This window comes from Sus scrofa, chromosome 10 (assembly GCF_054392235.1).
Source record: "Sus scrofa isolate SSC_HxYL_T2T_F1_AM1 chromosome 10, Sscrofa_HxYL_maternal_Yorkshire_Landrace_v2.0, whole genome shotgun sequence".
Classification (NCBI taxonomy): Eukaryota; Metazoa; Chordata; class Mammalia; order Artiodactyla; family Suidae; genus Sus; species Sus scrofa.
In genome coordinates, this window is record NC_139392.1 from 76563232 (window position 1) to 76580951 (window position 17720).

The following is a 17720-nucleotide window of genomic DNA, read 5'->3' on the forward strand; positions in this document are numbered from 1 at the left end:
AACTAACATTTACCCCTGGTTGACTGAGGGGAGTGACAACAAAATAATAAAGGATGTTTGTATCTTTGGAGGCTTAGCTTAAAACAGCCCAATAAAAGCAACAGAAAAATTCCTATGGAATTTTCTTTTCCTAATTTTTCAAAAAACCGAAGTGCTAGAAAAATAATCTGTGTTTTGGCCCCAACTAATCATGTGATTCTTCCAAGTTCTCCAGTTTCTCAGTCACAGAACTCTTACTAAGTAGCATGGCTTTGTGTTTGTGTCATACTGGACTGCCAAAGAATTTCTAATAAATTATCTTTAGGGAAAAATAAATTAGAAATTTTGTGCAGAGTGCTCTAGAGACCAAGTCTGATATATCACAGTAACAAAATTATATAAAAATACCTTTCCTTTTTCTCCAACTAAAGAAATAAGAGAGTAGCTACTGTTCATCAAATGGGGACACACTGATAGGACAGAAAGCAGAAGGTCTCTGTACAAAGAAGCTGCCTTTATATCACTTCTCCTTGTTTATTTCCTTGATGACATTTTCTGAACACAGCTATACACCTTTGAAAAAGAATGGAAAATCTCCAAAAAAGTTTGCACTTCATGTGTTATTACTGTCCTTTTCATAATATTGTTTCCTCAAAACCGTATTAGGTGAAATTCTTTTAGGGTTTGTGAAAGGGTTTGGCAAGGCTTTTAGGAAAGTCCATTTTAATGCTAGTGGGCAACGGACAAGACAGTCAGACAAAATGAGTGACCACATACCAACTGCTGTCATGTAATCCCAGCGCTCAACGAGGCACATATTGAAGATGAGGTGATCTGAAGTCTGCCCTTGGCCAATGAGTGAGATCTGCCTCTCCAAATTCTGGCAAACAGATGAAGTCCAGCCAACGAGAAACCAAAACACTACCAGGAGTATGACTGCCAGCATCCTCATGACCCGTCCACCTGTCATGTATGGAATCCGTTGGGCTGTTCGTGAAAGAAATACCTTCAAAACCCTGGAAAAGTAAGACATCAAAATGTTGAAGGTAAACTAACAACCAGGAAGTAAACTCTAAAATATCTTATTTTTCTAGTGAAATTTAAGCCAACTCCCAAATTGATTGATGCAGAGTTTTCTTTTTTTTTTTTTAAAGAAACAGTGCTGCTTATGCTTTTATTTAATGTCATTCCAGTTTACACATATCCTGTATTAGAGGTCAGTGAGTCAATAAGTTTGTACAGGATGGAATTCTTTCGAGTATGTCTTAATATTTCAAGGAAAATTCTCAGGACCTTAGAAAGATCCACAGGCAAACACTGCTCAGAGTTTCTGAGGGATCTAAAAATAGTCCTGAAAGTGAGTAGCAAGATTTTATGATATTATACTAAGCCAAAAATTTCCTTAAACCAGTTGTTTTTACATTATAATATTGTAAAAAATATTTTATGAAAATCATTTTATATGCCTCTCTTTATAGTCATTTTATCACATTGCCAATAATAATAATAAGTATGAAAAGAGTAAGAGGGGGTATTTAAATATCCCTGAATAAGATTATTGCATAAGGAAAAAGATATGGATATGACCTATGAGAAATGTAGGGATTTTTAAAACTGGGTTTTTTTTTTTTCCTGTAAATATGACTGAAATGAATAGCTAGGGTTAAGAACTACTGAAGTAGAGGCGGTCTAAGGACTGTTCCATCTCTAAATATGTTAAAAGGACAAAATCCAACCCTATTATAGGGATCTTTCTGGCCACCCTTTCTTTAATTTCATATCCACAATATTCTTAGCTGATTTTTAACTTCCCACTCTTATTCTGATGTTTTAGGTCACAAAATTGTGACCTGACACAAACTACCATGAGTGGCTTATGGTACTATAAGGGTATCCATAATTAATTTCCAAAAGGCAGAAATTAATTCAACTTCCCAACTTCTATTTTTTCCTCCATCTCATTCTTTCAACACTTTAAATGAGGTATTTATATGAATTCTGCATAAAATCATCATAAATCTTAAAATGAAACAAATATACCTGGAACAGCCTGGATGTATTTATTACACTATTGTTTTCTCTCTATGTAGACCTTTGGTAGCTCTCCCTGAATTAACACAACACATCCAGTAAAGAAAGTTACTTTCTAGGAGGTTCTCATTTAGTCTTTAATCTTATTGTTCTTCAGGAAACACACAAGAAGTTATTTAATTCTGAATAAAATATTTATCCTGAATTTTTATGTGGAACGGTGTTGGAAATGTACTGGCATAAAATTAGAGTATGAAAAAAGATCACTTTAACTACTCACCATTTAACTACAGAGGGTCCCCAACTTAAAATGGTTCCATTTACAACTTTGTGACTTTATGACAGCACAATGATGTGCATTCAGTAGAACCTGTATTTTGAACTTTGATATCTTACCAGGCTGGTGACATGTGCTAGAGACTCTTTCATAATGTGGTGCAGGGGCAGTAAGCCTCAGGTCTCAGGTCTCAGTCAGCCATGCAATCACAAGCGTAATCAGCTTACAGCCATTCCATGCCCATTCAGCCATGCTGTTTTGCACTTTATGTAGTCAATAATTTACATGAGATATTCAATATTTTATTATAAAATAGGTTTTGTGTTACATGGTTTTGCCCAACTTTAGACTAATTTCAGTGTTCTGAGCACGGTTAAGGTAGGCTGGGCTAAGCCATGATTTTCTAGCAGGTTTGGTGTATTAAATGCATTCTCGGCTTACAATATTCTCAATTTACCATGGGTTTATCTGGATGTATCTCCCCTGGAAGTCATGGGAGATATGCAGTTCACCAGGTTAGCAGTTATTCTCTGTACCCCATGCAGAATATGTTCAGTACCGCCCATGTCATGCTGAATACCAGCACTGGCAGTGAATGTCGTGCCTCAAATACTTCTGCTCCAACTAGTTGAATTGCTACTTGTAAGAATCAGTTGTACTTGTCCCCAAAATTATGTCCACTTTTTGTCATTTTTTAAAAAGCTGAAGTAGGGTTGATTTGTAATAGTATGTTAGTTTCAGGAGTACAACATAGTGATTCAATATGTTTACAGATTATACTCCATTTAAAGTTATTCAAAAATAATGGCTGTATTGCCCTATGCTGCACAATATCATCCTTGTTGGCTGATCTATTTTATACATAGTAGTTTGTATCTCTTAATCCCATACCCTTATCTTGCCTCTCACCCCTTCCCTCTCCCGACTGGTAATCATTAGTTTATTCTCTATATCTGTGAGTCTGCTGCTCTTTTGTTACACATATTCATTTGTTTTACTTTTTAGCTTCCACATTTAAGTGATAACACTTGTTATCATTTTATATAATTTAACTAAATTTATGATGAAATTTAGTTAAAGGAGACCTATTTGTATAACATCTGTTTTGAAAGCTTCAAAAAGATGTGATAAATGTGAGTCGCTGAAGGAAGCTATTAATTTAGGGGAATGTGAGGAAATTTTAATTTACTGGGGCAGTCGATAAACAAAAATCTAGAATGTGTTTATACTCAGATTACTTCAAAAAACTTCTTTAGATCCTACTTCTATTTAAAAAACCAACATTGTGAACAATAGATAATACATTGCAGTGATTTATGATAGAAAAAGAATAATGCACTCTAAATGTTAGATCCACAGTAAAAGAAGAGGCCTTATTTTAAAAAATATTGGTGAATGATTGTGTTTTAAATTATAATGTCTATACACTTCTTAGTTTTTTTTTTTTTTTTTTCAAAGCCGCAGTTATGGAACATGGAGCTTCCAGGCTAGGGGTCGAATTGGAGTTGGTGACCTACACCATAGCCACAGCAATGCAGGATCTAAGCTGCATCTGCAATCTACACCACAGCTCGTGTCAATGCCAGATCCTCAACCCACTGAGCAAGGCCAGGGATTGAACCCGCATACTCTTGGATACTAGTCAGGTTTGTTAACACTGAGCCACAACAGGAACTCCTTTAGTCTCTTATTTTATTTTATTTTAGTATTTATTTTTGCTTTTTAGGGCCGCACCTGTGGCATATGTAAGTTCCCAGGCTAGGGGTCAAATCGGAGCTACAGATGCCTGCCTACACTATAGCCACAGCAGTGTGGGATCGGAGCCATGTCTGCCACCTACACCACAGTTCACAGCAACTCCAGATCCTTAACTCACTGAGCGAGGCCAGGAATCAAACCCGCATCTTCAAGGATCCTAGGCAGGTTCATTAACCACTGAGCCACGAAGGGAACTCCAGTCTCTATTTTAAACAATTTATTAATGAATTGACCAATTACTAGTCCATTAAGAAGGCTTCTATTATAATCAGCAGATCGAAATTCAAATAACTCTGTCCTAGGAATGAGAGAAATTTCTTGGAAAATTAATATTTTTGTCAGTGTCAATTTAATTTTCTGTAGGAGAAAACTGTAGCCACTATGTACACATAATTGTTTCTGGTTATACCTGGATGAATTCTAAATTTTGAATAACTAGGATTTCAAAAGACCATATGTGAACCATTTTTCTGGTCTTATGTATTTCAGCTAGGGCAAAAAGAAAAAGAGAATTGTTGCAAATTCTAGCTTGACTACATTTGAATATCTGAAATGTAATTATAATGAACATTTTTGTAGTGACAGCCATTCACTAAGTATCATGCTAGGCAACGTGGAAGGCATAAGATATGATCCCTGTCTTCTAGAAGCTTACAATCTAACTATAAGTATGTAAATCACTACCATATACTATTATATGTTGTTGTATGCAGCCAGTAAGTCAAGTAATCTAATACAATAGGTAATATTTGGTCTGGACCTCGATGGATATCAAAATGTAGAAATGGAGCAGAGCTCCTGCTGTGGTGCAACGGGATTGGTGGTGTCTTGGGAGCCTCTGGGATGCTGGTTCGATCCCTGGCCTAGCACAGTGGGTTGGGGATCTGATGTTGCCGCAGCTGCAGCTTAGGCTGTGACTGTGGCTCCGATCCCTGGCCTTGGAGCTCCATTTGCCACAGGGTGGCCAAAAATGACAAAAAAAAAAAAAAAAAAAAAAAAAAAAAAAAGCAGAAATGGAGGAAAGTGGAGAAGATACAAGAATATTTGAAGATTTTCACATAGAAACTCTGAACTTCAAAGAGAGCAAAGAGTGAATTTTTTTAAATAACTATTTTTAAAATACTTCTTAACCAGATGCGTTTGTCATCTCCAGAGGAAATCTAGATGATCCCAGTTTGGTGACCTTTGGATCAAGAAATCCAACTTTTAAATTATCAGAAATTTTCATGTTTTCCAGATGACCCTATGGGTATTTATTGCAGAGTCTGAGAATTCAAGATTGCTGTAGACCCCATAATCTCATTTCCAGGGAGGAAAATTCAAAGCAAAGCCCTCATGAGTCTCCTGTTATTGGTTTTACTGGCTTTCAAACACTAGAAAACACAGTAACACAACTCTGCACTGCAATCTAAGCATTTCAGGATATTGGTTTTTGTAAAATTGAATAAGATGAATTTTTCTAGGATTGCCTTAAAATAAAATGAGAAAATTCTGCTATATCTTTAAAAAATGAACTCTTATTAGTCTATATGGGTTTACTGCCTAGAAACCAAGTTCTAAAAATGAAATCCTTAGACATGCATTTATATGAAATCCAGATGTAGAAAAAAAATGCAATCATTAAACTTCTTATATAGATTACTTTTTCGACCAATTTTTTTCACAGATAAATCTTTAAGCTACCGTCTGTTAAGAAGGTTTCAATATTTCTGAAAGAACACAGTAACATATACAAGAGGACTGCAAACAAGTTTCCAGAATTTAATATAAAAAGGTACATTTAAAGTATATATTCAGTTCTCATTTTATTGTTTTTAGGGCTGCACCCACAGCCTATGGAAGTTCCTGGGCCAAGGACTGAATCCTAGCTACAGCCACAACCTATACCACAGCGCCAGGCCAGGGATCAAACCTACAGCTCTGCAGAGACCTAAGCCACTGCAGTTGGATTCTTAATCTACTGCGTCACAGCAGAAACTCCTCAGTTCTCATTCTTAATAGAAGATAAATCCATAGAGATTATGTTGAAATGATTTTTTAAAAACGGCAGCCTAGGAATTGGCTGTCACTATATGTCCGCCTCTCCTTTTTCACTTGCTACACGTTTCTAGTTTAAGCTCATGAAACTCCACTGTAAGGACTTGTACTTAGATTATTGATTACCTTCTTCAAATACCTAATTGATATGGTTACTCCTTATTGTGGCATGGCAGAAGCTCTTGGCTTCCATTATGTCACATTCTTTTGATTTTCTTCCTATTCCTCTGTCACCAACTTTTTAGTCTCAATCACATTCCTCTGCCTCAGTCCTCCCTTTATATGATAGAGTTCCTCATGGATCCCCTGAACATAGTCAGCTTCTATTTTTGCTCTAGGAAATTCTATGACCATGTTTCAGTATTCTATATGCTGGTGAGCCCCAAATCTGTATCTTTGGTTTAGATTACTCTCCTTAGCTCAAGATCTGCATACTCAGTGACCTACTGGACATCACCAGGTCCCCAAATAAAATCATCATTCTCTCCACTTCTCTCTCTTCTAACCCACTGTCCTATGTTACCTCTCTCAATGACTAGGACCACCTAACTGTTCAAAGCAGAAACCTAGGGATGAATGATATTTCTTCCTCATCTACATTCCAGGTTCCCAAAGCATAATTAAGAATTTAATTTCTACCTTTTTTTTTTTTTTTGGCTGTGCCCATGGCATGCAGAAGTTTCTGGGCCTGGGATCAAATGCAAGGCACAGCAGTAATAGCTGGTAGGCCACCAGGGAGTTACTACCTATTTTCTACCTCTTAGATATCCTTCAAATCCTTCTCTTTTTCTCCATTTTCACTTTTACTCTATAGCTCCTGGTCATCAAACTGTTTCTATCATAGCTTCCTAACCAGTCTCCTACTGGTCTTGGCCATCTTTAGTCCACACTCTACACTAATGCTACAATGATCTTCCTCATCTCCCCTTCGAGGAGTGGTGTTCCTCCCCTGTTTACGATCCTTCACCCAAATCCTAGCTCCTCAGTATGGTGAAAGGCCTTTAGAAATTGGCTTCAGCAGGCCCATCTCTCACCACTCTTCTTTTCCAAGGGTCTTGCGGGTCCCTATGGATGACAGGCAGGTGTCTTCTACCTGCACCTTTGTCCTCAGCCTTCTGTACCACCCCTCCCCCATAGACCCAAACCCCTAATTTAGCTAATTCCTACGTAATTCCTTAATGGCTCAGTTGAGATGCCACTTGCTTTAAGCCAGTGGCTCCCAAACCAGTAGCATCAACACCATCTGGAAACTTGTTAGACATGGAAATTCTTGGGTGCCATCCTGACTTACTACATAGAAACTCTGGGGGTTAGGGCCCAGGAATCAGTATTTTAGCAAACCCTTTAGGTAAATTCTGATGAAGGCTACAGTTTGAGAGCTGCTGCTTTTCTCCACTCCTGAAAAGGTTTAAGATTGGTGAAGGTACCTTTCCAATGGGCTGGCTGCTTAACTTGTCAGATAAATTTTTGAGTTTTTGCTATGCTGATACCAAAATTTAAAGCATCTAGTAACAGAAAGTTTTTCATTTTCACAACATCTGCATTTGCTTGTGATTGAGCAGCATCTTTCTTGTTTACTAAAAAGGAATGAACATATACATCCTTAAGCCATCCAGTCTTCTGTTCTATTACATTAATTAGAATAATCCTAAAATCTTGAAATTATCTTTTTTCTTTTCTTTCTTTTTTTTTAAAGTGCCACACCCAAGGCATATGGAAGTCCCCAGGCTAGGGGGTCGAATCAGAGCTGTAGCCTCTGGCCTACGCCACAGCCACAGCAACACCGATCTGAGCCACATCTGTGACCTACACCACAGCTCACAGCAATGCTGGATCCTTAATCCACTGAGCAAGGCCAGGATCGAAGCTGTGTCCTCATGGATGCTAGTCAGATTCGTTTCCACTGAGCCACGATGGGAGCTCCTTGAAATTCTCCATTAGAGTTGAATTTCGATTAATTTTATTGCTTTCTTAGAAATTCTAGAGAATAAATGCTTGTGATGGGAGGTGATTTATAAATATAAAGACACTCAATTCTCGACAAAAAAAAAGCCTTAAGAGTGAGCCACACCCAAGAGCAGACATCACTGCCTCTCAGTTTGCTTTCAATGGTCACAAGCCCTCATATTTATTAATATTTTCATTAATTTTTCAAAACTTCATTTTCAGAAATAAACTAAAACTACTTCCTGGCCATGGGATGGATTTCAGGTCTGTGTATATTAAGAAGGATTGGCATCACCCATAGAGAAAGTGATTTTTACATTTATCAGACATGAAGTTCTGTAAAATTATTGTGACTATATTAAGTTATTGCTATTGTAAGGAGGGAAACTCACAACTCAGTCTCCCAAATATAGTTTTTTTGGTCCATTTCAGTTACCTGATTGAACTCTCATATCCATGCTCATCATCCTTTCTTTTGACCTGATTTTAAGTAGATATAATAAGGAAGAATAATGAAAAAAATAAAGAAGAAAGGTTATAAGACTATTGCAAGTCAAATATTCAATAGAGCTAGAAGGAACTTGTGTGTGGATTATCTTTTCTGATGTCAGAAACAAAGCAGGTATGTCGGTCCTTACTACTTCTATTCGTCATTATACCAAAAGTTCTAGCCAGAGCAACTTGTCCAGAAATAAAATGCATCCATATTGGAATGGAGAAGTAACGTTATCTCTATTAGTAGATGACATGATTTTATATACAGAAAACCCTAAAGAACACACACAGACACATGCACACACACACACACACACACAATTTGAGCTAAAAACCAAATTCAGCAAAGTTGTAAAATACAAATTCAACATCAAAAAAGTCACTTTTATTTTTATATACTAGCAATAAGCAATCTAAAAATGAAATTAACTAAATATTTCCATTTACTATAGTGTCAAAAAAAATACCTAGGGGTAAATTTAATGGAGGTAAAATACCTGTATGCTGAAATCTATACAACACCATTGGAAGAAATTTAAAAAGACCCAAAGAAATGGAAAGACATTTGTGTTCATGGATTGGAAGACTTAATATTGCTAAGATCACAATATTCCCTAAAATTATCTATATATTCAAGTCTAACAAAATATTATTGTTAATAATAACAATATGGTACTAGCATATTGACAGATATATAGAACAATGGAATAAAACTGACCATCCAGAAATAAACCTCTGCATCTCCAGTCAATTAATTTTTGAAAACAGTGCCAAGACCATTCAATAAAGAAAGAATAATCTTTTCAACAAACAGTCCTAAGGACAAGTATATATCCAAATGCAAACAATGAATTTAGATCTGTACCTCACATCATATACAAAAATTAGTTCCAAAGGGGAGTTCCCGTCGTGGTGCAGTGGTTAACGAATCTGACGAGGAACCATGAGGTTGTGGGTTCGGTCCCTGCCCTTGCTCAGTGGGTCAAGGGTCCGGCGTTGCTGTGAGCTGTGGTGTAGGTTGCAGATGCGGCTTGGATCCCACGTTGCTGTGGCTCTGGTATAGGCTGGCGGCTACAGCTCCGATTCAACCCCTAGCCTGGGAACCTCCATATGCCGCAGGAGCGGCCCAAGAAATAGCAAAAAGACCAAAAAAAAAAAAAAAAAAATTAGTTCCAAATGAATCAACAACCCAAATGTAAGAGCTAAAACTTTACATAAAATGCATAGAAGAAAAGAGACTTAGAAATCTTCCTGATCTGAGATTAGGCAATGATTTCTTTTCTTCTTTTTTTTTTTTTCCTTTTTGGCTTTTTAGGGCCACACCTGTGGCATATGAAAATTCCCAGGCTAGGGGTTAAATTGGAGCTGCAGCTGTCAGCCTATACCACAGTCACAGCAACACCAGACCTGAGCTACATCTGCAACCTACATCACAGCTCGCAGCAACGCCGGATCTTTAACCCACTGACCAGAGCCAGGGATCAAACCCACATCCTCAACGATCCTAGTCAAGTTCCTTAGCACTGAGCCACAATGGGAACTCTAGGCAATGGTTTCTTAAATACCAAGGCTTATGTAACAGGAAAAAATAGATAAATTGAACTTCATAGAAATAAAAAAAATTGTGCATCAATGCTCACTATCAAAAAAGAAAAAGAAAACCCATGGAATTGAGAAAATATTTTCTTTCTTTCTTTCTTTTTTTTTTTTTTTTTTTTTTTTTTTTGCTTTTGTTAGGGTTGCACCCGTGGCATATAGAGGTTTCCAGGTCAGGGCCCGAATCAGAGCTACAGCTGCCGAGCCTTGTCTATGACTTACACCACAGCTTACAGCAACGCTGAATCCTTAACCCTCTGAGCAAGGCCAGGGATTGAACCTGAAACCTCATGGTTCCTAGTTGGATTTGTTTCCACTGCACCATGAAGGAAACTCCGGAGAAAATATTTTCAAATAATTTATCTGATAAAATTCTTGTATCTGGAATATAGGAAAACTCATACAATGCAACAATGAAAAAACAATTCAATTTTAAAAATGGAGAAAGGACTTTGAATTGTTTGTCTTTCTGTTGCTGCACTGTAGGACTTAATGTTGAATAAACATTTCTGTAATGACACATATAAAGGCCCAATAAACACCTAAAAATAATCTTAACATCATTAGTCATTGGGAAAATGTGTAAAAAGATTTTCTTCCTTTAAAATATTTAAAATACCTTACTGTATTTTACATATCCTTATAGGAATACATGAAATAAACAGATATAAATATCCTCATTAGGAAACCATCCATCCATTCATCCATCCATCTATCCTTCCATCCATCCATCTATCCACCCATCTATCCTTCCCCACAAAGTAAATATTTGGTACTAATGAGCGCAGCAGAGAAAAACGCTACGTATTGCACTGTATCCACAGTGAATAGTACTGAATAATGCATGAAATGAAAATCCCTAGTCTAGAGCCAGATGAAGGTTTTTTTGCAGCATGCTTATTCATTTTAAATATAGTACAAAAAAGTCTTTTGTTTTTTCTTGATTAGCCTTAGAAAAAGGAAAAGGCAATTTGTTTTCAGAAACCACATTACAGGGAATAGGAAAATGTTCTTCTGGCATTAAGTTTCTTAATCTCTTTCCACCCTCTTTCATTTAAAACAGCTCCTCATTTCTCCTGAAAACGTACTCGGCTTTTATGAGCTTAGCAATATTGACTTCCCAGGTTTCTTAAAACCAACCAACCAACCAACCAACAAACCAACTTAGCAAGTATCCTGTGAAGCCCCACATCCATGGAGGCACGAGGCGCACTAGATCTTTTAGATCTGTCCTGTGTCGCTAAGGTACTAAATGTGATGTGGTGTGTAGTCTGTTCTTCATTTTTGCCTATTTCAGCTCTCTTTTTCCTTATGATTCAGACTGAGCCAGCTAAAACCTGTCCCATTCTTCCTTCTTTCCTTCTCCAAAGAGAAACAAACAGTTCCAGGTTCAAAGAAATTGCATTTCAAGAATGGCCTGCCAATAAGGTAGGGTGGCACGACACTAGTCTGCCTGGAGTGCAGGCAGCAAAGGTCTGTAGAGAATTTAAGGCAATTCTAATGACAACTAAAAGTTGTTCTGCTTTTTATTACTACCACATGCTGAAGATTCTAAACAAGGTCAAAGATGAAACACTCCTCCCCGAAGGAGTGGAGTACTTTCACCCCCTCCCCCAACTTGTTTCACCCCTGTATTGCACTGTTGAGAAACAAAACTCTTGCAATTTTCTGTTGGATTGGTATGGTAGTCTTTGGCTGTGTGAGTCTCAAATGTGTGGAGAGACCATTAAAGACAAAGGTGGGGGATTTGGTAAAAGTGAATGGAATCCTAAGTTCCCAGCCCAGGCTAATAGTATCACTTCTAATGACAGAGTAAGATTCTATTCCTTTTTCATATTTTCTTCCAGTTTTCAGAGCTACTACAATGCTGTAAACACTATAACTGATCAGTGAGAGACCAGGATACAGGAAAAGAAATGTTCAACAATTTTACTAAGCCTTGAGGGAGATGGCTGAGAGAAAACAAGAACTCAGGTCTTTCCCGCCTATCCTAATCTCAAGGGACTGGAACGGTTGTTTTATTTATCAGTATTGATAAATGCCTTAGGATTTTCTGCCTAGAGAGGAAATATTTGCTTTAAAAATTTTTGAAATAAAAAACAAAGTCTTATGAAAATGAAATGATAGCACACAAGGGACTTTATCCCTTAGCTCAGGCTCCCTTGATCCCTTCAAGCTCCTTTGGATCAGGTTCACCAAGGGCTGGTTCTTTAGCTTTCTCTTCAACTCTGGGACCTTCCCCATATCCTTCCAGTGAATTCCCTTTTTGCCTAATTTAGCCATAGTCAATGTGTATGGTTTGCAACCAAAATCCCCTACTTGAAAATACCTAGAAAATTACATATATTCCAGTCTTGTGCAAGATTTCCAACAATCACTGAGAAGTGATTCTCAGATGTTAAAGTAACTTATTCTTGATTGTATAAATAGTTAATGACAGAACTGGAATTCTGATTTGGATTTGCAAAGATTTATGTCTTTCCTCTCTATCATGTTACTACAAAATCTTCACAGTCCTTTCTTGAGGACCACAACTTGACTATAAGAGATACCAGCCAAAGACACTCCTTCCAGCTCCATCCACTGTAACCATTTACCTATCCATTCACCTGACAAGCATCTGAATGCATATAATATGGGAATCTGCTGCACTAAGGATGGAGGATAGAGAGCTGGTTTGCCCAGTCACTTCCATCCGGTGGCTCATATTTTTGTAGGAGCTGATTCTTCAGCTTATAGACTTAGACAATTTTGGAACAGTTAAATTTAAACAATATGGGGAAAAAACAATATAATATAAAACCATATGGTTCAGACAGGATAAGAATAATTCAGCTCATTAAATTAGAAATAGTTTCCACTCGATTTAAGCCTTCAGTAGGTAATTCTTCACTGCAAAGACTTCTAGAGACACATTGTCAGAGAGAAAATAGTTTTAATTACCATCTTTAAAATATACAAAAGATGTTGCTGTGGCTGTGGCGTAGGCCGGTAGCTACAGCTCTGATTGGACCCCTAGCCTGGGAACCTCCACATGCTGTGGGTGTGGCCCTAGAAAAGACAAAAAATAAAAAATAAGAAATAAGAAATAAAATATACAAAAGAATGATGAAGTAATCTAATTTCCCAATTCCAATCATTTGTATACCACCCTCACAATTTCTGCTTGTATTTGTATACCAGCTAATATTTTATTTAAGTCAATTTCTATTTATTGCTTTAAATTACTTAAAAGAAAACTTTACAGTTGTTAATTTCAGTGAAAAGCTGATAGAGAATCCATAAATAGAAAGTAACTCTGGGAGCTCCCTTCGTGGCGCAGTGGTTAACGAATCTGAATAGGAACCATGAGGTTGCGGGTTCGATCCCTGCCCTTGCTCAGTGGGTTGACGATCCAGCGTTGACGTGAGTTGTGGTGTAGGTTGCAGATGTGGCTCGGATCCCGCGTTGCTGTGGCTGTGGTGTAGGCCAGCGGCTACAGCTCTGATTAGACCCCTAACCTGGGAACCTCTGTATGCCACGGAAGCGGCCCAGAAACGGCAAAAAAGAAAAAAAAAAAAGTAACTCTGAAAAGAAATACAGCGAAATAAAGATAATAAATTTTATCTAGATAGTATTGCAGTGGGAAGTTCTGAGCCCAAAGCTTGACTGGCTTTTTGTTGTGACAGAAAATTAGCAACTGTTCAGCAAGTGTTAAAGACCTACTATTTCCAAACTAATTTTTCTCTTGAAAGTAACCAGAAGGTTGGAAAAAAGAGAACCTGAATGGAAGTAATTTTCTCACTGATTCAGTGTTATTTAATACTGTGTTTTTGTCCCACAAACAGCCTCTTGCAGACCAGTGTCATGAGTTTCAGACTCTCGAGAGCATACAGTGAGTCAGGGGAACAGGAACGTGTTATGTGCGGAGAGAACTGTGGGAAGCAGCTTCCAAGTCTGCATCCAACATTTTTCATTCATTCACTTGACAACTAGTATGTATTAAGCACCTGTCATGTGTCAGTTATTGTACTAAGAGCTGGGAGTTTCAATGGCAAGACCCTCACTTCAGGGAGAAGGTAAATTAGGTAATGACAAAGAAGATAATTACATAAGCAATTGCATTATATAATAGAGGACTCAACAGATGCTAAGTGCTAGACTCATAGGTAGAGAAGTCATGTTCAAGTCTCAAGAGACCTCTCATTCTTTCAGTAATTCCAGAAGTATTATTGTCATCAAAGGTGGTTGATAAATTCTCATTTCTTTTAGTGAGCACCAGTTGAAAAACAACTATCATATAAGGAATGGAAACCGAAAGAATAGGACACAAGAGCAAAATGTGCTGTAATGTGGAAAGAATAAAGTGAGTGTAAGAAAGAACATTAGAGATTGGTCCAATCATTTCTTTCTGGAGGAAATAGAGGACTATGGTGGCCCAGAGTTAGAAGGCTAAACTGAGATTTAAACTGGACCTCTTGAAATTCGGTCAATGAACTCTATGCTATATGATCTATACAGGAAAGGAACTTGAGAGTTAAGGATATTTGCATTTGTTCAAAAAAGATCATCTGGAGCATTCTCAGAAAATAAGTACAAAAAACAGCAAAAGAAATGGAGCTTCTTGTGTGGTAGATAGCATAATGATCACATTTCAAGAAAGCGTGAAGGGGGCAAAGACAAATATAATACATATTATGGCATCTAAAATAAATTGTTATATGAGATATCTTAAACATACATTTATTGAGGAATACTTATGGTCAAATTAGCATGAAAATATGAGTGGCTTACTGTGGCTATCAAAACAGCTTTAAAGCTGATCAGCATAAAGGATTTCCCCTACAATGTTATCCTGCAGGAGAAATTTATATTTTATCTCCTATGCTATTGGCACCACTACATTGAGAAAACCTGCAAAGAAAAATTGCAAAGGAAAGCCCTGGAATCACTTCCAGCTATCCCCAGCCTTTGTGGATAGGTAATTTACGTTATTGCCTCTTTCTTCCTAGTATTTATCATATATATTTCAAAAAGTAGAAGATTTTGAAACTAAAGTATACAGGAATTTAAAAGTATTCTTCAATTTATAAGGCAGATAATCACTAGAGCACATTGGTTAAAGAGGTAAACAGAAAATACTATTTTTTGGAAATTCACCTACGGAATATCAACAGGATTATCCTGGGGCATGGAAACTGGGAACAGAGTTTTGCCAAATAAGCGTACTGCTGAATTCTACAAAATAGGATTCTTTGGTGGCTCTGGAGTCGGATTATTATTTCAGCTGTATTATCTTTGTATTTCTTCCTGTTCTAAACTAGTAAATACTTTTTCACATTCATTCTTAACTTATTTTTTATGGAATTAACATTTCCATAACCAAGGCACATTCTATTAGAGCACACTGCTCAAATTCAATTGTATTAAAGATTTTCCTAGAGAATCCTAAACATATTGCCTTGAAAATGAAAAAAATATATCATCTTGCTGTCTAAATTTCTGGAATTTAACCATTTAAAAGCTGACCTCGCTTGCAATTACATGCTAAGCCAAACACTTTGATCCTCCCATGGGAATGAAAACTAATAAAATATACCTGTGAAGCTTGAGAGTGACAGTTCCATAAACAGTAGCAAAACCGAGAAGACGGACCCATCTTAGGAGAATACAGCGAAATGTGCTTGGCTCAAAGTACAAAATAACAACCTGTGGGATGAGAAGAGAAAGAAAGAGACCTTCAGGATCAGCTGATGCCCCAGTGATTAAAATCAGAATTCCATAATCTGATGTTTAATAAATATGAATTTTGACATGAGCACATATTCATTTGAACAAAACTCTAAAATATTATTTTGATCATTCACTGTCCAAATCAAAGAACTATAGAGTCTCCTTATTGCTTTCAAATCATTCTAAAGTCTTTAATTCTAACTTTCAGGGGTTTCTAGCAATTGCCTCTAAGTTGTAGGTATTTCCAAGCTGAGCTCTTTACTACCCCAGATGGGCCAGTCAGGCAGGCTTCCACTGCCTTTCCCAACCAAAGCCTTGCTGATTCTGTCTCCACACTTCCAGCCATACTCATCCTCATCTGAAACATCCCTGAGAGGATGGTCCTTTGCTGCACGGCGCCCCCAGTCAGTCTACCACTCTATCCCACAAGTATCAGTTAAGCCAGGCACCATGCTAAATTCCATGGATACAGAGGCAACAAGAAAGGGAAGAGAGCCATGCAGACGAGAAATGGCATCAAAGTCATAAAGGTACTGTGATAACATCTGTGCAGGTTCCACGGGACACAAAGGAACAAGTGGCCCATTCCAGGAGATATTCAAAAGGCACATGAAAGCACTGTTAGCACGACTATTCATCTGCTGCTGTGTGGTTTGGGGGAAGCCCTCATGGAACAGGGAGTAGTTTGGCCCTGCTAAAGGATTAATGCTGTTGAAAAAGGTAGTCTTGCCTTCTTCTGCTGGGCAGCTGGCCTGGATTGGTTTTGCTGAAAGTAAGGTTATTGTTAACAGAAAAAATATGACCACTCCTGAAATTCCATAGTATTATTTTGGTTTTTCATTCTAAAGATGTTTATGTTGGAAAATATAAAGCATAGCTGGGGGACATGTGTGGGTGTTGCCACTTTCTTGCTGAGATCTTACAGATGGAGCCTCACTCTCCAGCAGTACCAAGAACGACATTACCTATAACTCTACGCTGGCGTTTCTCAACTATCTCTACTATTTAGAGACATCAAACTAAGTGTGACAAGCCCATCAGGATTAGTGGAGAAAAGATTGGACAAAGGTGTCAAGAAGAAAAGAAGGTTAAAAATAGGTGTGGACAGGAGATAATGTTCCTTTGTGTAGAAACAGTACTTAGTTGCAATGATCCTTAATTTTCTAATTCACTAGATATATGCTAAAGATATAAATATTTGATTTCAAAATTTAATCTACCAGAAAATTGTTTGGATTCATCCAAAACTTGATATAAATTTTTTTCTTTTATTTTCTATTTTTACAAAGCAAGTTAAGATTCTATAAATTTGTATTTGAAGTTTTAGCTCATATGCTTTAGACATAGTTCTTATGCACATGGGTCCAATGGTAATTATGAGTTCTGCAAAGTAAGCTGCACTGTTTACTAAGGAATCAGAGCTGAAGGAGGAAGGAAAATTTTATGGGAAAAAAACCAAATAGAGAAAACTTGATACAAGATTAAGGGATTAGAGAAGCATGTGTTCCTTCTTATGGTAGAGAGAAATGATAAATTAGAAACTAGAAAGATAGGCGCCTAAAGTCTAGAGTATATAAAATCTTAAACATTTCCACTGGTAATGGCTTTAGAGATTATTCTGGCACAGTGGATTCCTGAGGGCTGCAAAATCCTGTGACTTATTGCAAAATTTTCCACTGCACAATAAACAATAATTGAGAGAATGAATAAGCAAAGGTGAACAGCTATACTATAGAGGTCTGCATATTTTTTTTTATTTTGAAGGAAAGAATTGCTCTTGAACTGTTTGGAAACTACTGATATACTTCAAACTTTTATTTCAGAGAAGAAGAATTTGAGGACTTGTTACTATAAGTGGAAGATTGACTTGGTCAGAAGTAAATGAAAG

General features: G+C 37.2%; 1 protein-coding gene across 4 annotated transcripts in view; it reads right to left on the bottom strand.

Moving 5' to 3' along the window:
- Positions 1 to 17720, bottom strand: part of GPR158 (G protein-coupled receptor 158) — a 340973-nt gene that overhangs the window by 26970 nt on the left and 296283 nt on the right. For all 4 annotated transcript variants that reach the window (XM_021064907.2, XM_084980331.1, XM_084980333.1 and 1 more), the window contains 2 exons: positions 15699 to 15808; positions 757 to 995 (listed from right to left, as the gene is read on the bottom strand). In XM_021064907.2, coding sequence (XP_020920566.2) covers positions 757 to 995; positions 15699 to 15808 — 349 coding nt within the window. The remainder of the gene's footprint in view (positions 1 to 756; positions 996 to 15698; positions 15809 to 17720) is intronic.